The sequence below is a fragment of the Stenella coeruleoalba genome, assembly GCF_951394435.1.
Source record: "Stenella coeruleoalba genome assembly, chromosome: 2".
NCBI classification, from domain to species: domain Eukaryota; kingdom Metazoa; phylum Chordata; class Mammalia; order Artiodactyla; family Delphinidae; genus Stenella; species Stenella coeruleoalba.
Genome location: NC_137147.1, coordinates 102,617,498 through 102,641,946, shown reverse-complemented (window position 1 = coordinate 102,641,946; position 24,449 = coordinate 102,617,498). Strand labels below are relative to the sequence as shown.

The following is a 24,449-nucleotide window of genomic DNA, read 5'->3' as shown; positions in this document are numbered from 1 at the left end:
GTCCATCTCATCTAGGTTATCCAGTTTGTTGTGTATAATTGTTAGTAGTGCATTGTTACAATCCTTTTTATTTTTGTAGAATCAGTAGTAAGGTCCCCACTTTTATTTTTCATTTAGTAACTTGAGTCCTCTCTTTTCTTCTTGGTCCATCTAGCTAAAGGTTTATCAATTTTGTTTATCTTTTCGAAGAACCAACTTTTGGTTTCGTTGATTTTTCTTTATTATTTTACTCTTCTGTATTTTGTTGACCTCTGTGCTAATTTTTTTTTTTTTCTTCCTCCTGCTAACTTTTGCTTTAGCTTGCTTTTTTTTACCAATTCCTTAAGGTGGACTTTTTGGCTACTGATCTGTTTCTTCAGGTAGATATTACAGCTATAAATTTCCCTCTGAGCACTGCCTCACTGCATAACCTAAATTTTTCTTTGATCCATTGGTTGTTTAAAAGTGTTTTTTTAAGTTTCCACAACTTTGAATTTTCCAGTTTTACTTTTGTTTTTGCTTTCTTATTTTATCCCATTGTGGTCAAAAAAGATACTTAGTATGATATCTACCTTTTAAAATATGTTGAGACTTAATTTGTAAAGTGTCCCTCATGCACTTGAAGAATGTGTGCTCTTGTTGTTGGGTAGAGTGCTCTGTGTATATCTGTTAGATCTAGTTGGTTTATTGTGTTACGCCCTCCCTTTCCTTACCTATGTCTGGTGGTTCTATCCCTTAGTGTGAGTGGGATGTTGAAGTCTCTATTGTAGAACTGTCTGTTTTTGCTTCTTATGTTTTAGTGGTCATTACATGTGTAAATATTTATAATTATTATGTCTTCTTGCTGTATTGAACCTTTTATTAATATATAGTGTCCTTCTTTGTCTGTTGTAACCTTTTTTTGATTTAAAGTCTATTTTGTGTGAAATTAGTATAGCTACCTTGCTCTCTTTTGGTTCCAATTTGCATGGAATATCTTTTTCCATCCTTTCACTTTCAGCCCATTTGTGTCTTTAGGTCTTAAGTGAGTCTCTTATAGACATTATATTATAGACGTGTTTTTATCCATTCTGCCAATCTGTGTCTTTTGATTGGAGAGTTTAATCTGTGTAAATTTAAAGCCCCATAACTTTTTTGACCCTCATTTCCTGCATTCTTGTTTTTGTGTTTAGTTGATTTTTTGTAGGGAAATGTTTAAGTTCTTTTCCTTCTGTTTATATGCTATAGCAGTTTTCTTTGTGGTTACCACGGGAATTACATTTAACAGCCTAAAGTTATGAGACTCTAATGTGAATTTATAGCAGTTTTAGTTTAATAACATATATTAAAATCTGTTCCTTTACAGCTGCATCTCAACCCTTTGATTGCTGATGTTATAAGATCACATTGTCATACATTGTGTGCCCAAAAACATAAATTAAAAATTCTTTTAAATGTATTAGTCTCCTAAATTATGTAGAAAAAAGATTTGGGGTTACAAAGTAATTTACAGTAATACTAGCTTTTATACTGATAACTTTTTTCTTTAAATCTTGGTTTCTTAAATCGTAGAAGAGAAAAAGTACAGTTACAAGCCATTGTAAGCCATAGTACTGGCTCTTATAATTGCCCATGTGTTTACCACAGTTGAGATCTTCTGTTTCTCCACATGGCTCCAGGTCACTGTCTAGTGTCCTTTCATTTCAACTGCAGGACCCCCTGAGTACTTCTTGCAGGTACAAAGGAGAGTTTTGCTGCATACAGGATTCTCCACTGACAGGTTTTTTTCCTTCTTTTAGCGCTTTGACTATATCAGGTCTTCTGGCCTCCAGAATTTCTGATGGGAAATCTGCTGATAACATATTGATGATCCTTTGTGTGCGACAGCTCCCCTCTTTCTCGCTGCTCTCAGGAGTTTCAAAAGTTTGGTTACAACATGTTTCAGTGTGGCTCTCTGAGTTCACCTGACTTGGAGTTACTGAATATTTATATTCATATCTTTCATCAGATTGAAGGAATACTGACTAAAAACTTCCCCAGTATTCTCTCTGCTCATTTCTCTCTCCCCTCCTTCTGGGACTCCCATGATGCATATCTTGGTCCATTGGCTGATGTACCACAGGTCTTTTTAGGCTCTGTTTGCTTGCTCTCCAGTCTTTTCACCTCTCTTGTTAATTTCCATTGTCCTGTCTTCTCTCTGCTCTGCTCAAATCTGCCTTTGAATCCCTGAAGTCAGTTTTTCACTTCAGTTAATGACTTCTTAGCTCCACGTTTTCTTTTTGGTTTCTATCTTTTTATTGATGTTTCCAGTTCATACATCATTTTCTTGACTTTCTCCATATTTTCCTTTAGTTCTTTGACCTTCTTTAATAGTTGTGTTAAAGTCTTTGTCTAATATATCTGCCAGTAGGTCTTTTTCATGGCCAGTTTCTGTTGACTTGGCTTTTTTTTCCTTTGAAATAATCATACTTTCCTGCTTCTTTGTATGCCTTGTGGTTTTTTGTTGAACACTAGACATTTGAATCTAGTAATATGGTAACTGGAACTCAGTTTCTCCTCCTTCTCATAGGTTGCTGTTTTTGTTTCTTTGATGGTTGTAGGCTGTCTATTTCTGTGCCAAAGATCAGATTGAGGTGTAAACTAAATGCCTTCTTAGGTCTTTTCTGAGCCTCTCCTTGGGTATGCACATTCACTTTCTAATTTCTGCTGTATATGCAGTTGATTTTGAATATCTGGCTTGCAAAAGGGGGAATAAAAGGGCAGTGGCCCTTTAACTCTTCTGAAAGTCACTTCAGCTGGAGGAGTTGTGACAGCGGGGGCAGGGGGTGGAACAGCAATGGCTGCCCATTTCTGTGACCAGAAGCGCATCTTTTTTGCCCACCCTGGCTCCCACAAGGTGCTCCATTCACAGCTGCTTGGGTGGAGAATAGGGATGATGTAGCTATTACCGTGCTAAGAGCCGAAATTGACCAAAATTAACCATAACTTACTGTTCAAGCCTTCAGTAGACTTCAGAGTTCCAAAATAGTTACTTCAGACAGATTCTATAGTACAGCTGTTGTCCAGGTGGGAAGGTAGATCCTGGTGCTTCTGCTCTGTCATCTTTCCAGAATCTCAGGCCCTTTAAGAAAATAGAAATTACTTACGCTTGTGTGCTGACGGGAATTACCTAGTGGAGATGGAAAAGTTGATGCTGTGCCCGAGTAAGCTTGAGTTTGCTGACAAAGGACTGCGTGCTGAGCCTCGGTCGTCCATCCCATTGTTTCCTGCCATCCTGCTCAGGACAGAAAACATGTTCTTGGTGATACTAGTTTAAGCTTGAGCCAGAAAGAGCTTTAAAAGCACAGTTTCAAAAGTCTGTCAATCACTGTACCCAGCTTCCTATGCATTTCATCCCACGTTTAACTGCTGGTTATGGTTTCTTGCCTGCAGTGCTACAACTGTGAGGAGGAGGCCATGTACCACTGCTGCTGGAACACATCCTACTGCTCAATCAAGTGTCAGCAGGAGCACTGGCATGCGGAACACAAGCGCACCTGTCGCCGGAAAAGATGAAGGCTGGTTCTTTCTGGAGAATCACTGACGATTATTCTTCTCAGACACAGCGGTTTTTGTTTCCAAGAAGCCAAAATTGTTTAGAATTTGCTTCCCATTTTGCACCAGCCTTTAAACACTTTTCGTGAAGAAATTTTGCACAGTAGTTAAATCTTTTGTTAATGCTCCTCTGGAGTTTTTCAGGGGGTAAAAGTAACATCAGTGGAGGGTATTATTTTAAATAAATTTTAATTGAGAGTTTGTTGCATTTTCAGCAAATTTTAAAACATTTTTAGGTTTTACAGAGATTTTAACCTTTAAACAACAGATCTTTAAAAAAACAGCAGGTGAATACAAGTGAGTTTAACAAAGAAACATTTAAAATAGATCTGAATGTAAGAACTACAGAACTGTTTCAGAAATAAAGCATACTACCTTGATGTGAAATTTATTTCTTAACCTTGTTGAGCTGGTTTTGTTCAGCTTAATTTACTGTTTAAAGGCATTATCTATTGGTTATGCCAGTGGGTATATGATTGATTGAATTTAGGGAACAGGGTTGACACAGCAGGTGCTAGTCCTGCATATTTTTTCTTAAATATTTCCCAATTGTGTTTTTCATTATTTCTTTTCAATATATAACTTTTATAACAAATTATTAGCTTTGATCTTGTAGTTTAAAATTGCAGGGAACTGGGGTAATCTTTACTGAGCTGGATCTTAGAGAAAATGAATATTTAAATTTTAAAGTTTGCACATTTCATCTTTGTCCTAACATGAGTGCTTGTAACAAAATAAAAATAAAAAGCCAAAAACTACCTTTATCCATACACGAAATTATAGATGAGGCATACAAATTTCTCTAATGCTTCCCTTCCCTCCCCAAATATCATCTGATTGATTGATTGCCTATTATCTGGTGTCACCTCTTACATTGTAAGTTAATACTGAAAGGAAAGAAAGCACTTAAGTTTCACAGAAGCCGTTATGTTTGTAGTAGTGGGTCATTGCCTACTAATGAACTCCACCACTGTACACAGAATGAAGAATAATGCATGTTAATTTTCTTGTATTAAAGATGCCGTGATTTGTAAAAAGTCTGTATTTTGCGGAATGTCTGGATTAAGAAGCATTACCAATAGGAATGGATCGATAGTTGAATAATGATTTTTTTTATACATAGACATATAAAATACAGCCAGGAAAACTTAAATTACTTTTTACAAAAAAAAAAAACCTCACAATTTATGTTTTTTCAAAGACTGATCTTAGACCAAGTCAAAATAAATTCCCATTTATCATTTATTTTTAAGGTTAGAGAAATAATTTGTAAATATTTATTTAGACCTTTGATATTTATTAAAGCAATTACACACCATGTAAGTGAGAGAATCAGGAGAAAAACCTTTTTAAAAGTTTTCTCCAGGTTTGTCAGGGTCACTCTAAAGAGCCTTCTGTGAACTAATCATCCATCCAGTCCTGATGCTGTTACAGACGGTGGTGACACAAGTTAATCGACAAGCTACTGCCCAGTGGCGCCCAATGGCTTGTAGGACCTGCCCAGTAGCCCCATTTCAGCACTGTACCTGGATTACGCAGGGACTCGGCACTCTCGGTCCCTCCTCGTTGCTGTGTGATTTGTCCGTGTTGCCACGGTGCCGTGGTCTGAGCGAGACGACGTAACCATGAACACTTAACCTTCTCTGATTGATTGTTTTGATTTCAAGTTTTAAAACTTCGATCCACCCCTATGAGAGCAAGTTATTGTGGAACTATTTTTGGTGTAAAATCATTCCAGAGTGTGTACTATTTACCGATAGCTGCATGAAAGTAAGATTCGTGTTACTTTGGCTTTTTTGTCTCCGTTGACACGGTTGCACATTTCCAAGTTACTACAGCGTGAAAACTGTGTGTTAAAAAAAAAAAAACAAAATTAAAAAAAGAGATTGTGGCCTGGTTTTGTAAAAGTTTTAGGTAAAATTACAATTGATTGTTTTAGGAATCATTATTAAAAATTTTCTGCAATCATAAAGCTATATCAAGGTGTTGAGCTTAGCCACTATGCACATTGTAATTATTCATCGTGGCTGTCCAGTTCTATGATGCATTCTGGCATTTTGTAAGCTGCTCTGACTAGCAATATATAGGTTCATTTAATGTGTTAACATTGGTTAATAAATGTATTTAAAAAAACTGCCTTTAATAAATTGTTGATTTAGTCCATTCCCCTAAACCAAAACAAACACAACTGTATCACATGGTAATCATATACTGTGGGCTATCCACTGGTGACTGTTTAACTTTATATAAAATCAGTGTGTTAAAAATAATTTACTTAAACATTTGTTTAAGTTGAACTTACTTTTACCAGTTGTCAAGTTCAGGTTTGTTTGACTACAAAGCCCCCTTTCTGGGTAAACTTATGCTAGGCTGAACATAAAGATAGATAGAAAATTATTCAGTGAACATTTGAAATTAGTCAATATCATCAATTTCAACGCATCTAGAATCACATCCATCATCTCACCTTGCATCACTGCACTCCTCCAACCAATTCACATGATGCCAATCTCAATTCAAGCCAGCGTCACCCTCCTGACCAGACTGTAATGTAGTAAGTGGCTCGACCCTCTTCTTTGCCTTCCTCTCTAATTCAGTGGTTCTCAAACTTTTGACATCAGGATCACAAGAGGACTTGTTCAAACACTGCTGGTCCCCACCCCCAGCATTTTCATTGCCGACAAGTTCCCAAGTGTTGCTGACGAGGGCATCCTTTCATAATCACTGCTTTACTGATGATGAAAATAAAAACAGACCCTTTCATGAACAATATACATAAAGTTTCAGTATTTTACAGAGTCCTAGGGCCCATCTGTAGACTTCCCACCCCCATAAGGATCCAGGTCCCTCATGTTAAGAATCCCGGATCCAGTGAGATTAGAGAAGCAAAAATAGGAGAGGTAGCAAGAATCCTGTTACTGTGATCTAGATCAGAGCCTCTCAAATGTTCCTGTGCACACAAATCGCCTGGGGCTCTAGTTAAAATGCAGACTCTGACTTAGATGGTCTGGGGTGGGTGGAGCTGGTGACTCTGCCCTTTCTCATAAGCTTCCAAGTGATAACTGCTTGTACTGGCCAGGGATTACACCTGAGAGGCTAGGTCTTAAAGGATATGTAAGTGCTCAGAAGTGTAACTACTACTACCACACTAAATTATAAACTACAAAACAATGCTGTCAAGTGAAATTATGTAACGTGAGGTACCTAAGAAATTTAAAATTTTCTAGTAACCATACTAAATATTAAACCATTAAATAACCATATTAAATATTTAACCGTATTAAGAAGGAACAGGTTAATTTTAATAATATATCCTACTTAACCTAATATATCCAAAATATTTCAATATTTAATTAATATAACAATGAGACCTTTTATATCCTTGTTTTATACTAAGTCTTCAAAACCCAGTGTGTGTTGCATGCTCTCAGCACATCTCCGTTCGGACTAGCCACAGTTTATGCACGTGTGGCTGATGACTACCCATGTTGGACAGAGCAACCTAAAAGCAAGAGCCTTGTCTTACCAAATAAGGGCCCCCATCAGCACCCGACCTGTAGTCAACATGCATTTAGCAAATGTTTAGTAGAGGTCCTCCTTGAAACCTAGGAGCTGACAAGAAAAAAATTAATCAGTTTTCAACAGAATTTGACCTCTCTGGGGGTAGGCTTAGTCTTTCAGAGTCTGAGATTTGAGAGCTTAAAAATCTTCCAACAACCTCTAAACTGACATTGCAAGTAGGCAGCCCTGGAAAGTTACCTAAGGATCCTTATGGCTCTACAGGGCAGTTTGAAAACCTTTATCTACTCCAACTCCTTAACCTCATACTGGAGAGAAAGCCGAGACCCAGAGCTGCTCAAAGTCAGGAACCAGGTTCCTGACATCATACCTTCTGTTCTACAGCCCCATGAAGACAGTCTGTGGCTTAATAAAGTCATGCAGTGATGAATAATCCCTACCTCCAGGAACAGGAAAGAGTATAACTGGGGGTAGAGACTGCTAAGGAAATTTAGAAGACAGTGTAAATATTACTCATTCATTTAATAAATACTTGAGCCCCTACAGCATTTGTGTTAGATGCTAAGTGTATGATAATGAGCAGAACAGACACATTTCCTGTCTCTATGTAGCTTATATTCTAGTGAGGGCATCAATCAAATAAGTACAACTCTAATTATAACCCAGAGTTGGGTGCAATGAAGAAAAAATATGGGACTATAGGATACGGAGAAAGCACAACAGGAGGGGAAAGAATTAGGGAAGGCTTAAAAAAACCTGTACGGAAGCTCGAACTTGAAAGGTGAGCAGGAGCTAGCTGGAGAAGAAAGGCATTCCAGAGCATCCCACATGGATTTCGGATGATTCATTTTTTTCCTTCATATTTCTACTATGAACATAACTTTTAAAACCAGGAAAAAAAGTTACAGAAGAAACAAAATTCTTGGCTAGAGCGGTCTGCAGGGTTAAAGGTTACAGGAGAGTAATTCTTTTCAAGCAATGAGAGAGATTTGACATGGTTAAGGAAGCCATCAGACAGGAAGCAGGAATGAGGGTGATGCCACGAGAGAATAACTAGAGGGTAACCTCACAGTGACTGCGGAAGATGAGATGGTGCAAAACGACAGATGATAAAGTGAAGATGAGAGAAGCCTACTCTTGAAAACTGCTCGTGAATGGGAGGGAAATTATGTTTAGGACAAGAAGAGGCTATAAACAAGTGATATCAGCATCACGGTGGTGCAGGGTGTTCCTCCTTTTGTCCTTTTTCAACAAAGAATTAGGGCATCTTTCATGAACACAAGGACCTCTGTGGTTGCTGTGGGAACCAGCACCATATGCCAGGGGACCTGTAAGGGGTCTTGCCCACCTCTGCATCTGGTAATAGGGTTAGGGTTAGACCTTGATATGGGCTGTGGAGCCCATGGGGCAATAAACTTGCCTGACCCTTCTGGCTGCAGTTGGGAAAAAACCTGGAGTGTTGACCTGGGCAGACACCCACAGAAGATAGAGAAGTTGCAGAAATCCAGCCTTTCCTAGGGGAGATTCCAGCATGTCATTGGAGAGGGAGAAAGTTTGGATGCAGTGGATCTAGAAGAACTTTCTCAGCACTGCACCCCACCCCCACCCCACCCCCCAAGGAATCACTGCATACAGAGGGTCTATCTGACAGTGGTGACCTCTTTCACAAGATACAAGGAGAGCAATGAGTGAGTACCTAGCTAGCTAGTGGTGTGGGAAGCAGCTGGAGAACCTGTTTCTCTCCAGCAGCACCCAGAGTACTGACGCAGGACTTCCATGACTGCCAAGAGGGAGGAGATCAGGAAAGAAGCAGATAAAAATATCGAAGGTCTTTAAAGGGATGCAGTTCCTGCTAACTGAACTCAGCAAGAAGTTCATCCATGAGCCTCTGGGAGTGCCACTCCTGGGGATCCCCTTACCAGGTCCATGGGCATCCCCAGTGCCCTAAAAGCTAAGCTCACACTCTCCCCCACTCTGCAGCCAGCATCTTGTGCATGGCTCCTGAGTGCAGCAGCAAAAGCAAGCTCCGGTAGACAGAGCGTGTGATCAGAGAACTGGCCAGGGTCTGTGGGCAAAGGAGAAGCCAGAAACTTGGGCTGTAGCATCACCTTCTTGAAAACAAAGAAGCCAGTGGCCAGTCTGGTGAGTTGTAAGAACGAAAAAAGATACAAAAGCTTTAAAAGTTTGCCACAAAAGGGAACAAGCAGAGTGAAACAAGGGTACCCAGAAAAAGGCAGAATTAATGACAATACCAACAAACAGAATGCCCCATTTGAAGACAACTAGCAAAGATTTGAGGAGGTGTCTGCTACTTCAAATGCAACAGCAACAACACAAAACTACAAGGAACATGAAAAATCAAGGAACCATGTCATCGTTGAAAGATAATAATTCTCCAATAACCAAGCTTAATGTCATGGAATTTTGTGATCTAGTTGATAAAGAATTCAAAATAGCTGTTTTGAAGAAACTCAACAAGCTATAAGAAAGCTCAGAACGACAATTCAATGAAATCATGAAAAGAAAAATACTGGTTCAAAATGATATTTACCAAAGAAATAGAAATTATAAAAAAGAACCGAGGAGAAATTCTGGAGCTGAATAACTCAATGAATGAAATGAAAAATGCAGCAGAGAGCATCTGCAGTGGAGTCCAGCAAAGGGGAGACAGAATAAGTGCGTTAGGTGACGGGAATTTGAAATAATTCAGTTAGAGGAGAACAAAGAAAAAGAGAAAGAATGAAAAAGAGTGAAGAAAACCTACATGACCTATAGGATTCCATCAAAAGAACAAATAGAATAATTGGAGTTTCAGAAGAAGAGGGAGAAGGGGGCAGAAAGTTTATTTAAAGAAATAATAGTTGAGAACTTCCCAAACCTGGGGAGGGAATGAACTGGAAGTCTAAATTCAAAGTTAATAGATCACCCTATTTTCTCAGCGCAAAAAAGACCTTCTTCAAGACACATTATAACAAAACTATCAAAAATCAAAGATAAAGAATTCTAAAAGCAGCCAAAGGAAAAAAAGACTGTAATCTACAAAGGAATCCTCATTAGGCTATCAGCGGATTTCTCAGCAGAAACCTTATTGGTCAGGAGAGAGTGGAATAACATATTCAGAGTTTTGGGGAAAAAAAACAACGCTGCCAGCCAAAAAATGCTCTCTCAGGCCAAGTTACCCCTCAGATATGAAGGAAAATAAAGATCTTTGTAGACAAACAAAAGCAGAGGGAGTTCATCATCCTAGATATGCATTTCAAGAAATGCTGAAAGGAGTTCCTCCAGCTGAAATGAAAAGATGCTAATCAGTGACATGAAAACGTAAGAAAATATACAACATACTGGTTAAGGCAAATATATAGTCAGACTTAGAAAACTCTAATTCTGTAACAGGATGGTATGTTAATCGTTTAACTGTAGTGTAAAGATCAAAGGAAAGGTATTAAAATAATTATAGGTACTACAATTTGTTACTGCATACACAATATAAAAGAGTTAAATAATGACATACAAAATTTTAAAAGGGGGAGTCAATAAGTGAAGATTTTATGGCTGATCAAAGTTAAGTTGCTATCAACTTAAAATGGACTGTTTTATCTATGAGAGTTCTTATGTAAACCTCACGGGAATCACAAAGCAAAAACCTATAGTAGATTAAAAAGGGGGAAACAGAGAGAACCACCACAAAAAACCCACGAATTTATGAAGGTGGGCAGAAACAGAGGGAAAGGAAACATTGGAAATGCAAAACAACCAGAAAATAATTAGTAGGATGACATTAGTAAGTCCTTGATGCTAAATGTAAATGGGTTGAATTCACCAATCAAAAGCTAGAGTGGCTAGATGGATTGAAAAAAAAAAGAAGCCACACAAGACCCAACAATATGCTGCCCATAAAAGACCCACTTCAGGTTTAAAGACACATAAGCTCAAAGTGAAGGGATAGAAAAAGATACTGCATGCAAGTGGAAAGCAAAAAAAAAGAGCAGGGATAGCTATACTTATATCAGACAAAATAGACTTTAAGCCAAAAACAGTAATAAGAAAGTCAATATTTAATGATAAAGGGGTCAATTCATCAGGAAGATAAAAACAACTATAAAGTATAAAATATATATGCATCCAACATCACAGCACCTAAATATATTAAGCAATAGTAACGGAGCTGAAGGGAAAAATGGAAAAAAATACAATAGTTGGGGGATCCAATACCCCACATTCAGCAATTGTTAGATTATCTGGACAGAAAATACCAGGAAATGTTGAGTTTGAACCATACATTAGACTGAACTGAACTAATGGGCATTTATAGACATTCCATCCAACAGAAGGAGAATACACATTCTTCTCAAGTGCATACAGAACATTCTCCAGGATAGGTCATATGATATGAGACAAAAAATGTCTCAGCAAATTTAAAAGATTGAAATCATAGCAAGTATCTTTTCTAACCACAATAATATGAAACTAGATATCAATAACAGAGGAATGATGAAAAATCTACAAATATGTGGAAATTAACACACTCCAGAATCACCAATGGGTCAGAGAAGAAATCAAAAGAGAAATGAGAAAATACAGCAAAACAAATGAAAATGGAAACAAAACATACCAAAACCTATGGGATGCTGCAAATGCAGTTCTGAGAGGGAATTTTATACCAATAAATGCATATATTAAGAAAATGGGAAGATCTCAAATAAACAACATAACTTTACACCTCAAGGAACTAGAAAAAGAAGGAAAAATGAACCCCAAATTTAGTGAAAGGAAATAAAGATAAGAGCTGTAATAAATGAAATAGAGACAAGAAAAACAATAGAAAAAAAATCAATGAAACTAAGAGCTGTTTTTTTGAAAAGATAAAATCTACAACTCTTTATTGAGACTAACAAGAAAAACAGAATGAATACATAAATAAATAAAATCAAAAATGAAAGGGAAGAGGTTACTGGTACTACAGAAATACAAAGGATCATGAAACTATCATAAACAATTATACACCAGTAAATCAGATAACTCAGAAGAAGTGGATAAATTCCTAGAAACATACAACCTGTCAAGACTGAATCATGAATAAATAGAGAATCTGAACAGACTAGTAACAAGTAAGGAGATTGAATCAATAGCCAACACTGAAGCAGACTCACAGATATAGAGAACAAACTGGTGGTTACCAGTAGGGAGAGCGAAGGGGGAAAAAAGGGTTATTATGGGATACATGAAATCATGTGTATAAAACTTTTGAAAACTGTAAAGCATTATAGAATTTAAAGAATCTTTCATTCAACAAGAAAAAAGAAAGAAAAAGAAAAAACAATTCTAAAATTTGTCTGGAACCACAAAGACCCTTAATAGCCAAATCAATCGTAAGAAAGAATAACAAAGACAGAGGTATCACACTTCCTGATTTCAATCTATATTACAAAGTTAGAGTAAATTTGTAATTTATGGTCAACCAATTTACGGTCAACCAATATTTGACTAGAGAGCCAAGAACACTCAATGGGAAAAGGACAGTCTCTTCCACAAATGGAGCTGGGAAAGCTTGAATAACCACCCAAAGAGTAATGAAATTGGACCCCTATCTTACACCACTTACATAAATTAACTTGAAGTGGATTAAAGACGTAAGCATGAGACCTGATGATAAAACTCCTAGAAGAAAACATAGGAAAGAAACTCCTTAACATTAATCTTGGCAATGATTTTCTAGATAAGACACCAAATGCACAAGCAACAAAAGCAAAATTCAACAAGTGGGACTACATCAAACTAAAAAGCTTCTGCACAGCAAAAGAGCCAGTAAAAAATGAAAAGGCAAACTATGAAATAGGGAAAAATATTTGCAAAACACATATTGGATAAGGATTTAATATCCAAAATATAAACAACTCATACAACTCAATAACATAAAAGCAAACAATCTGATTTAAAAATGAGCAGAGGAACCAAATAAAATTTTTTTTCAAAGACATGCAGGTGGCTGGCTAACAGGTACATGAAAACATGCTCAACATCATCAGTCACCAGGAAATGCAAATCAAAACCACAATGAAATGTCACCTCACACCGTTAGAATGGCCATCATCAAAAAGACACAGAAAATAAGTGTTGACCAGGATGTGGAGAAAGGGAACACTTATGTACTGTTGTTGGAAATGTAAATTGGTTTAGCTACTATGGAAAACAGTAGGGAGGTTCCCCCAAAACTAAAAATAGAACTACCATCCGATCCAGCAATTCCACTCCTGGTATATAGCCAAAGGAAGTGAAAACAGGATATCAAAGAGATATATGCATTCCCATGTTTACTGCAGTATTCACAACAGCCAAGATATGGAAACTACCTAGGTGTCTGTCAGTGGATGGATGGATGGATAAAGAAGTTGTGGTACTTATATACAATGCAATATTATTTAGCCATGAGAAAGAAGGAAATGCTGACATTTGTGACAACATGGATGGACCTTGCGGTCACTATGCTAAGTGAGATAAGTCAGACAGAGAAAGACAAATACTGCATGATCTCATTTAAATGTGGAATCTAAAAGAGCCAAACTCATAAAAACAGGCAGTAGAATGGTGGTCACCAGGGACTGAGGGGTGGGGGAATTGGGAAGAAACTTGCAACCAATAGGCAAATAAGTTTTGGAAAACTAGTACGCAACATAGTGATTACAGACAACAATACTATATTATAAACTTCTGCTAAGAGACTAGGTCTTGATTTCCACCACAATTATGTGATATGATAGAGGTGTTAGCTAACACTACAATGGTACTCATATTGCAATATATAGATGTACTAAATCAACATGTTGCACACCTTAAACTTATACCATGTTATATCTCAATAAAAATAAATTTTAAAAAAGAATACATTTATAATTTAACAAGGAAAGCTGATTGAGAGAGAGCAAAGGTGCGAGTCTTCTACAATGTAGAATTTTTTAAAATTATCTTTTGTTTAGCTCTTTTTGGTGGTTCAAAAATAATTATTGAATACCAATTATGATAATAGTACAACATCTGACTATAGACTGTGGTCCGAATTCTATTATTTATGGAATATAACTTCATAAGAGTTTCTGTATATTCACCACATAGCTCTTTTTTTCTTTATTCTTTTAGCCAAAGAACTTTTATTCCACTGAACCAACTATCTTAAAAAATGCTTTTTTTGCATTTAAAAATATTTTTAGAACAGTTTTAGTTTTACAACAAAATTGAGAAGCAGGGACCAAGATTTCCCATATGTCCCCTTCCACCACACATACACAGCCTCACCCATTATAGACATCACTCACCAGAAGTTTTTTAAATTTTTTACCAAGGATGAGCCTACATGAACACATTAATCACCTAAAGTTCGTAGTTGACATCAGAGTTCACTCTTGGTGTTGTACATTCTAAGGGTTTGCACAAATGTGTAATGACATATATCCATCATAGTATCATATAGAATGTTTTCATTATCCTAAAAATCCTCTGTGTCTGTCTAGTCATCTCTCCCCACCACCATCCCTGGTAACCACTAATCTTTAAATTGTCTCCATAGATTTGTCTTTTCCTGAATGTCATATTGGTGGAATCATACAGTATTTAGCTTTTTCTGATTGGCTTCTTTACTTCGTAATTTATCATTTAAGGTTCTTCCATGTCTTCTCGTTATCTGAGAGCTTATTTCTTTAGCACTGAATAATATTCCACTGTCTGGATATACTTCAGTTTATTTATCCGCTCACCTACTGAAGGCAACTATGAAGCAAGCTGCTATAAACATCTGTGTGGAGGTGTTTGTATGGACATAAGTTTTCCTTTGGGTAAACACCAAGGAATGTGATTGTTGGATTGTATGGTAAGAGTACGTTTCACTTCGTAAGAAACTACCAAATTGTCTTCCAAAGGTTGCATCATTTTGCATTCCCACCAGCAACGTAGAGAGTTTTTGTTGCTTCCCATCCTCGCTGGCATTTGGTGTTATCAGTGCTTTGGTTTTTGATCATTCTAAGTAAGTTGTGTAGTGTTATCCCATTGCTGTTTTAATTTTCATTTTCCTGATGAAATATGATGTGGAACATCTTTTCATATGCTTAATTGCCATCTGTATATCTACTTTGGTGGCATATCTAATCAGGCCACTGGCCCTCTTTTTATTTGGGTTGTCCATTTTCTTATTGTTGATTTTTAATAATTCTTTGTATATTTTAGATGAGAGTCCTTTATCAGATGTGTCTTTTGCAAATATTTTCTCCCAGTCTGTGGCTTGTCATTTCATTCTCTTAACACCGTCTTTCACAGAGGAGTTTTTAATTTTAATGAAGTCCAGTTTATCAATTTTTTTCATGGACCATGCCTTTAATATTATATCTAAAAAGGTATCACCATACTGAAGATCATCTATGTCTTCCCCTATGTTACCTTTTAGGAGTTTTACAGTTTTGTGTTTTACACTTTGGTGTAAGATCATTTTGAGTTAATTTTAGTGAAGGGTGTTAAGGTCTGTGTCTAGATTCATATTTTTGCATGTGGATGTCTAGTCATTTCAGCACCATTTGTTGAAGATACTATCTTTGCTCCATTGTATTGCTTTTGTTCCTTTGTAAAAGATCAGTTGGCTATATTTATGAGGACCTATTTCTTGCCTCTCTACTCTGTCCCACTGATCTATTATCTATCCTTTCTCCAATACCACACTGTCTTGATTACCAAGCCTTTGTAGTAAGTCTTAAAGTCAAGGTGCATAAGTCCTCCAAATTTGCTCTTCTCCTTCAATATTGTGTTGGCTATTCTGGGTCTTATGACTCTCCATATAAATTTTAGAATCAGTTTGTCAATATCTACAAAATAATTTGCTGGGATCTTATTGGGATTGCATTGAGTCAAGGTAGGAGGAATTGACATCTTGATAATATTAAGTCTTCCTACCCATGAATAAGGAATAGCTCTCCATTTATTCTTTGATTTTGTTCATTGGAGTTGTGTAGTTCTCATGTAGTTTTTATATGTATTTTAGATTTATACCTAAGTATTTCATTTTGGGAGTGCTAAAGTAAAGGGCATTGTGCTTTTAATTTCAAATTCCACTTGCTCATTACTGGTATATAGGAAAATGATTGGCTTTTTTTTTTTTTGCAGTATGCGGGCCTCTTACTGTTATGGCCTCTCCCGTTGCGGAGCACAGGCTCTGGACACGCAGGCTCAGCGTCCATGGCTCACGGGTCCAGCCGCTCCGTGGCACGTGGGATCTTCCTGGACCGGGGCACGAACCCGCGTCCCCTGCATTGGCAGGTGGACTCTCAACCACTGTGCCACCAGGGAAGCCCAAATGATTGGCTTTTGTATGTCAACCTTGTATCCTGCAACCTTGCTGTAGTCACTTATTAGGCCCAGGAGTTGTTTCATTGATTCTTTTGGATTTTCTCCATAGACAATCATGTCATCTACAAACAAAGCAGTTTTATGTATTCCTTCCTAATCTACGTATCTTTTATTACCTTTTCTTGCGTTGTTGCATTAGCAAGTACTTCCAGTACAATGTTGAAAAGGAGTGGTGAGAGGGGAATGTCTCTGCATTGTGCCTAATCTTAGTGGGGAAGCTTTGAGTTTCTCACCATGAAGTATGATTTCAGCTGTAGGTTTTTTGTAGATGTTCTTTATCAAGTTGAAGAAATTATCCTCTGCTCCTAGTTTACTAACAACAAGAGCATCAACAAAGTAGCAATATTGTCTTCAAATCTATGAACATAGGATGCATTTTCTTTTACTTATATCTTCTTTAATTTCTTTCAGCAATGCTTTATAGTTTTCATTATACCCAAAGTGATCTACAGATCCAAAGTAATACCTATCCAAATTCCAAAGATGTTTTTGCACAAAAAGAAAACCCCATCCTAAAATTCATATGAAATCTTAAAGGACTTCAAATATCCAAAACAACCTTGAAAAAGAAAATTAAAGTGGAAGGATTTGCACTTCCTGATTTTAAAACCTACTACAAAGCTACAGTAATCAAAATGACATGTTACTGACATAATACTGACATAGGAATCACATAGAGAGCCCAGTAATAAACCTTAGCATATAGTTTCAAATAGTTTTTGACAATGGTGTCAAGAGCATTCAATGCAGATAGGACAGGTTTTTCAACAAATGGTGCTAGAAAATGATATCCACATGCAAAAGAATGAAGTTGGAGCCTTGCCAACACCATATACAAAAAATACCTCAAAATGGATCAAAGACCTCAACATAAGCCCTAACTCTATAAAACTCTTAGAAGAAAACATAGGGCCAAAAATTCCCATATTAGATTTGACAATGACTTCTTAAATACGACACCAAAGGCACAGGCAACCAAAAAAACAAGTAGAAAAACTTGGCTTCATGAAAATTTTAAAATTTTGTGCATCGAAAGACACTATCTACAGAAGGCAACCCACAGAATGGGAGAATATATCTGCAAACCATGTATCTGATAAGGGATTTATATCCAGAGTACACAGAGAACTCCTAAAACTCAAAACAAACCAACAATTCAAAAGTGGGCAAAGGACTTGAACAGACATATCTCCAATGAAGAGCTACAGACTGTCAATAATCCCATGAAAAGATGTTCAGCATCACTAGTTACTGGGGAAATGCAAATCAAACCTATGAGATACAACCTTACATCTATTAGAATGGCTACTATCAAAACAAAACAAAACAGAAAATAAGTGTTGGTAAGGATGTGAAGAAATCAGAACTCTTGTGCACTGTTGGTGGGAATGTAAAATGGTGCAGCCACTGTGGAAAACAGTATGGTGGTTCCCCCTAAAAATTAAAAACAGAATTTTCATATGACCCAGCAATTCCTCTCTGGGTATAAACCCAAAAGAACTGAAAGCAGTGTCTTGAAGAGATATTTGTACACCTATGTTCATAGCAGCATTATTCAACAATAGCTAAAACATGTAAGCAACACAAATGTCCATCAATAACCGAATGAGTAACAAAAGGCAGTCAGACGTCAGAGACATCCGAGTAGTGTCAGTCATGGTAGATAGGGAGCAATGCCCCAGTAACAGACCCTGAGTTCCTGAAGCTCAAAATTTCAACTCTGAAGGCCAAGGGGACATCCAGAAACCAGGCAGCAAGGCATGTCATTGAGAGATCAGAAGACAAAGGTCACTGCATGGATCCAAAGACCCCTCACCTTTATCCACCTGCAGAAGACACACTTCTCCCCCTACTCTAAAAACTCTTGAGGGGAAGAGCAGGAGACGGGAAGTTAGCTCAGAGACCCAGTGTTCTTGTCCACGAGAGACTGCACATGACCTGAGAGGACCAATTCTATCATCAGTTTAGACCAAGCTTTCCTTTGAACCAGGTCTGTTCAGTGAGTGAGGTCTCAGGTAGTAGGCAAGATTAGGTTTAAACAAAACAAATTATTACACATTCTTTGTTTAAAAAAAAAAAAGGAATGACAATCTACTCTTTTCTAATTCATTTTAAAGAGGATCATAAAGATTAAGAAAGATCAAGCTATAATTCTTACAACCTTTTAGTAATTCCAGCCACCGAGTACCTGCTGCTGGAGAGTGAAGACATGCCATGGAGCACACCTTCTCCATTTGTGTGTCTCCAGTTTAAATCCTGCGACTTGTGTTCAGTTTCTTTCCGCTGTTGCTCTTTAGGCCAGCGAGTGGGAGCTCTTCTTGTAAATAAATCACTTCCAAGCATTTTATTCTGGATTTTACAAGAGTTTGCAGTAAGTTTTTCAGAAGCATAAGGAATGGTCTTAGGCACTGCCCGAGAATCCCAGAGGGCCTCCCCAGACCCAGGCACCTTCTTGGAGACTGGCTGTGACATGTCCCCCACACTGGCGGGGGACTCCTCACCTGGGCCTGCGTGGGGTGCTCCTCACCCGGCCTTTGGGCCGAGAGCTGCATCTGCTCTGCTCTTGGTCCTTATCCTGGCTGCCCTGAGCCTGGGTCTGAACAGAGAAAATACATAATTAAGAAGGGCTCAGAAAAAAGGATGAGGGAAGAGTGGAAAGGCGGGAGGGGAAGTTTACCTGGCAGAAGGTCCACGTACAAGTTACGTCTCACCGCCTTTTGTGCTAACCGCGCCCCTTGGGAGAGCAGCTGTCGGTGAGACCTGCCGTTTCAGGTCCCTTATCCGTGTGGAAGCTACCTTTCCCCCCAAGTCTGTCTTTGCATCCTTTACCTCTGTCTCTAAAACCCTTCCTGCAGCTCTGGGAGTACCAGATGGCTCCAAGCGCCTACCTGTCCACATGCATTTTTTTTTTCTTTTTTTAAGCATCCAGCTCACGCCCCATACCGAACTTTTCTTTGCAAATCAGTCCTTTCCCTCAGGTCTGATGTAGTAATTAGGACTGGTTCCTTTTATCCGCAGAAATGGCATAGTATCTTGATGCTATACACATTCCTCTGGTCTCCCAGAAAGCGGCTGGTTCCTCTGGAATTCTATTTGAGAGCATACAATAAGAGATGAGATTTTTTTTTAAAGTAAATAAGTTTATGCACAATTGGAATGCAAAGCGGAATCTTTTCTGGTCTTGTAATCTTAAGAAGTGCAAGGAAAGTGCCTGATCGGTAGCAACATACACTTATCAGAATGACTATCTCCAGGCCCTCACTCGTCTTAGGCTCCAGAAAGTCTGGAGCCTAAGACGAGTGAGCCTCGTGGAAAAAACCAACTAAGCAGGAGAAGTAACATGGACTGAAAGCGTCATGTGCTCAAGCACAACAAACTCCAAAGCCACACAAGGTGGATAAATTCAACCACAAAAACATAAGAAAGTTCAGTGTGGCCAAAAAAGTGAATTAAAAAAAAGGGACACAAAGAGGGAAAAAAAAACTCAACTCATCACAAAGGGCCAATCTCCCCAACTAACAGAACTCACAGCAATCAAGAGGAAAAAGTGTGTCCAGGACAATGGCAAAGAGGAACAGTCACGACTCCCGTGCCGATATAAACACGTATCAAAGATTTTACAACGGGTTCACAGGAGGATTCCAGGAGCGCCACAGATACAGAAAACAAGGAATTCTGAAGTGAATTTACAAATAGATGCGAAACAGGTCTGTCTACAGGGACACAATCTGCGTTTCTATGGACAAGAATAATCAGTATTATTATCAGTCTTCCACAATTTACAGATTGTAAAGTAGCTCAAGGACAGTAAAAGGCAGAGAACCTGGATAGGTGAGTTAGACAGGACTTCCAATAATTTTTTTTTTTCCTTTTAAAAATTTCACAATATTTCCTGACAAGTTAGTAGTTCAAGGGACATGAACAAACAGTCCACAGAAAGAGAAATACAAGTAGCCTTTAAGATATTTTTAAAACATTCAAACTTACTTATAATGAGATAAATGCTAATTAAATCGATAATTTCTGTCTTGAAGAGTTGCTGGTGAAAGTGAAAAATCAAAGTGAAACCACTATGGGGCTCTCTGGCAACATCCGTCAAAGTTACAGATGCATTTACCCGATGACTCATCAATCCTATGTCCAGAAATCTACCCATCAGATACGCTTGCCTACATGTAAAATCAACTGTTTTTGTCATAACAAAAGTTGATTGGAAAAGGCTAAGTGTCCACTGACAGGAATGGAATTAGGGAAGATGGAACGCTGTGACACTTTTTAGAAAACAGCAGCTCTTGGCGCCAACATTACAGAGCAGAGTGTATGGCAGACTACCTTTGGGTTAGAACCAAGGGATGATAGGATATGTATTCATAACTGACATGTATTCACATAAAGAAACACAGAAATGATACACCAGAAACGAGTATACATGGCCACCTGTCATGGACTGTGTGGAGGGGGGGGTGCCAGGACAAGACTGAACCTCTTCCTGTAGTTTCCATATTTGGACCATGTGACTGGATTACCTATTCAAAATGTTACCTTTTTTTCAAAATGACGATTTGGGTTTTCCTAACAGCCCAGGCTGTAAATGGTGAGGTGGTGATGGCAGGTAACAGTGATATTTTTCTCTTTTTTCCTCTTGTCTAACTGCATTGTGTCTAACTGGAGAGGTCTGGACACCTTCACACACACTGCGCCTGCCCACTCGTGCTTTCTAGTTTCATTTTCCATAACTAGACTGTTGTCCCTGATGATCTCATGCCTCCTGGAACCTCCTCCCTTATCCTCATTAAGTGCTTTAAACATAGTAGGAGCTCCTTACAGCCATTAAACTGACTTATTGTCCTTGTTCCCTGAACCTCAAGGATCCACGGAAGCCCACGGCTGAGTGAATCGAGGATTATGTAGCAGAGATGTCTGGACGAAGGACAGGCTGGAAAAGCGGAGAGGTACCCATGGGGAGAAGGACCTTCCTGCAGCAAATTGTCCTCCACAGACCACCCTCTCGCATGACTAAACAAAACATTTAACATGTGAAAACTTGCATATTTGACTTGAATTTTAAGCAGACCAAATGGAGGCTTTAACTGTTCACATTACAAAGGACCATGGGGTCTCTGTAAACAGCTTCTCAAATGTTTCTCCTTATATCCTGAAACATTTGATAGAGTTAGAAACTAAGAGCAAAGTGTTAGCCTCTGCTGATAGATTATCAATCAGGCACTGAGATATAAAATTCTGAACTTGGCTGTTTAAGAAGAATCCTGACATTTTGGGGACTTCCCTGTTGTTCAGTGCAGGATACCAGGCGCCCTAACTCCTATACCACGAAGGGAGGCGGGAGGGGCCGCTCTGATATTACTTGCCGACAGGGCGTATCGGCACGGATGACGCCCCCAGACACCCTGAGGCACGTGACCAGTTCACCCTGGCTCTACTGTGAGAAACACACGAGTCCCTTCCTCCCTGTGCAGCCCCGGCTGAAGCAGGTTAGTTCCGAGGAGCACCAGCTGCTTGATGGTGAGACGAGGCTTCATCACCGTATTTTGGTTAGAGGATTAGTCTGAAGAACAGCGTGTGTAAGGGAAACAGGATCAAGACCATCTAGTCTCACCCTTCTTTGTAAAGACGGGAAAGCTTATGTGATCCCCTGTGTTGGCAGAGCCAAGACTGACCCTCAGTCTCTGGCTCAGGCCTTGCTGTCCCTGCTGGACACAGACTCGGAGGAGGGTGGGCTCCTCCCCGACTTCAACCCAGCAACAACCCATGGTTGGTGTTCAAATGTTTATTGACTGAATAAGTGAAAGAGACATAAGTTGGAAAATCAAAACATTTAAAGCCCAAACTATCAGACTCAGAAACTTATTGCTTTTGAAAGAAAAACCAGAATCAGAAGTTAATTCTCAAAAGTTTGCCTTATTACTTGTGTGTCTTACAACAGGAATCAGCAAACTACAACCCCAAATCTGGCCAAATCCAGCTACTATCTATTTTTGTAGGGCCCACAAGCTAAAAGTAGCATTTACACTTGGAAAAAATCCACAGAATAATATTTCATGATGGGAGAATGATATGAAGTTTACGTTTCTGTGTTCTTAAATACAGTTCTGTTGGACCAGATCCTTTCCCATAGATCTGAGGGCTGCACCTGGGTCACAACATCAGGACTTGAGTGGTTCAGACAGAAGCCACCTGGCCCTTTACAAACATGTCCGCCACCCCAGCCTTAGCAGGCTGGTGAGGATCCGGTTCAACCCTCACTGGAGCTGTTGCCAAGAGGCAGCATAATCAGTGTGCCATTGCCCGTCCAGGTGTAACTGCCCGCTAACGACCAATGGTTTAACCTTAACCAAAAGCATCCCTAAGACCCGTCAAGACCGGCCAACTCACCTCACAGCCCACTCCTACCTCCAGGAACCCCAGCCGGTGACACCCTGCAGCCATTGTCCAGGTGACGCTGACCTGAAAGCCGTGCTGCCCCCTTGGTGGCTAGGAGCTTTGCTCCGCGAGGAGAGCGTCTGTCTTTGAGGATTCACCCCCTGGCTCTCAGCTTCGGATGCTTTTGATGCTGCCTGACCTGTGGGAAAGCCCGTTGGACAGTGGTCAGGACAGGTGGCCTCTGCCCTCTCACGGGAGGCTGAGGAATGGGATGCACAGCAATGCTGCCCCTTGCCCCCCAGGTTCAGGGAGCATGGACAGGGCTCAGGGACCACCAAGGGTGACTTGACAAGACGCGTGGGTGCATCCAGTCCCTCGGAAAAAGTCCCACCGGAATGCAGGGAGGGGGCAGCTCTGGCCGCACATGGCGCTCACCTCACTGCTCCGTCCCGGGCTCCGCCGAAGTGCGGGTCCCAACGCGGTCCTCGTCCTCCTGACGGTCAGCAGAGCGGGGACGCATCAAGTTAGCAGACCTCTGCCCCTCAGCGGCTCCCCCGCATCTCCTGAATGTCTGCTCGGGCTGGTCTGGCCCGCAGAGAACACATGCCCTGGTCCCCCCAGGGAAACTGGACAGGCCCAGAGATATCTGTCAACACGTGTCAACACCAACACGAGGTAGGGAAACGAAGCAACACGAGGGGAGCTGAGGCCAAGCCTGGATCCTCTGCGCCCGCACTGCCGGGCTTCCCTTCCTCCTTCTCACTTTCCATTTCTGTTCCTTTGCTTTTCCCCTGGTCAGTCTGTCCCCCGAGCCCGACAGCCCCACGTGGGGCCCCGCGCTCTCTTCACAGGTGAGGAGTGAGGAGCCGCGGAGTCGAGCCACCTGCTGGCCTCCTGCCCCGACGACCAGCACGACCGGCCCGGCCGCAGATGCCGTCCATCTGCTAGAGGCCTCTGTGCCAGCCCTGGGTGGGCCTCCAACTCTCCCCCCATGAACGACTGAGTTGGGGGTGACAGTGATGTGCAGGATGGAAGGGGGAGCCGAGGGGTCACCGAGACACGGGGGATCCACCCCAGCCAGAGGAGCTGATGCGTGGACCACCTCGAGGGGTCACCACCGCCAACCACCGCTGAGGCAGCACGGCTGACCCAAGTCTCTCGCTAAGGCATCGTACTGACTTGGTCTTGCCCAGCTATTTTGTTCATGGATTAACCTTAAAAACGGAAAGACAATAAGAGGTGAACTGAGGAGCCCACTGTACTGGAGCCAGAGCGGCCGTGACGGGAAAGATGCCCTCTCGGGACCCAGCGCCCGCCTGCGGGCCGGCAGGAGAGAAAGGGCTGGCCCACCGGTGGGGACGGGGGCTGTGGGTTCTGCTGCGAAGATGTCGTAAGTCGAGACTACAAGTCACAAAAGACGTGGGTGTCAAGGAAACGGAACCTCTCTCCTTGGAAGCAGTGACACCACGTTCCTTGAGGCGGACACACCACCCGACGTGGGACACCGAGACAACGAGGACGGTAAGACCCAGAATGATGATTGACCAGCTGATCAAACTCCTGACTGTGTCCCCAGACCTCAGCATCGTGCTGGAGGACGCAGAACGCGGCAC

The 24,449-nt window shown here is 40.2% G+C and overlaps 1 protein-coding gene and 2 long non-coding RNA genes across 20 annotated transcripts in view; 1 reads left to right on the top strand and 2 right to left on the bottom strand.

Annotated features, from left to right (window-relative positions):
• The window catches only part of ZMYND11 (zinc finger MYND-type containing 11), a 135,783-nt gene extending 132,255 nt beyond the window's left edge, over positions 1 to 3,528 (top strand). For all 18 annotated transcript variants that reach the window (XM_079914033.1, XM_079914031.1, XM_079914029.1 and 15 more), the window contains one exon: positions 3,391 to 3,528. In XM_079914033.1, the coding sequence (XP_079770159.1) occupies positions 3,391 to 3,513 (123 nt within the window). In that variant the 3' untranslated portion in view covers positions 3,514 to 3,528. The remainder of the gene's footprint in view (positions 1 to 3,390) is intronic.
• The window catches only part of LOC307182632, a 38,647-nt gene extending 15,241 nt beyond the window's left edge, over positions 1 to 23,406 (bottom strand). The window contains exons 1-2 of the long non-coding RNA XR_013827222.1: positions 23,272 to 23,406; positions 18,644 to 23,035 (exon numbers count right to left, since the gene is read on the bottom strand). This is a non-coding gene — a long non-coding RNA (uncharacterized lncRNA). The remainder of the gene's footprint in view (positions 1 to 18,643; positions 23,036 to 23,271) is intronic.
• On the bottom strand, positions 1,923 to 7,157 carry LOC307182633. Its single transcript, XR_013827223.1, has 3 exons — positions 7,079 to 7,157; positions 3,495 to 6,284; positions 1,923 to 3,079 (listed from the first exon to the last, which is right to left on the bottom strand). It is a non-coding gene; the product is annotated as an uncharacterized lncRNA (long non-coding RNA).
• Positions 23,407 to 24,449: the final 1,043 nt, after the last annotated feature.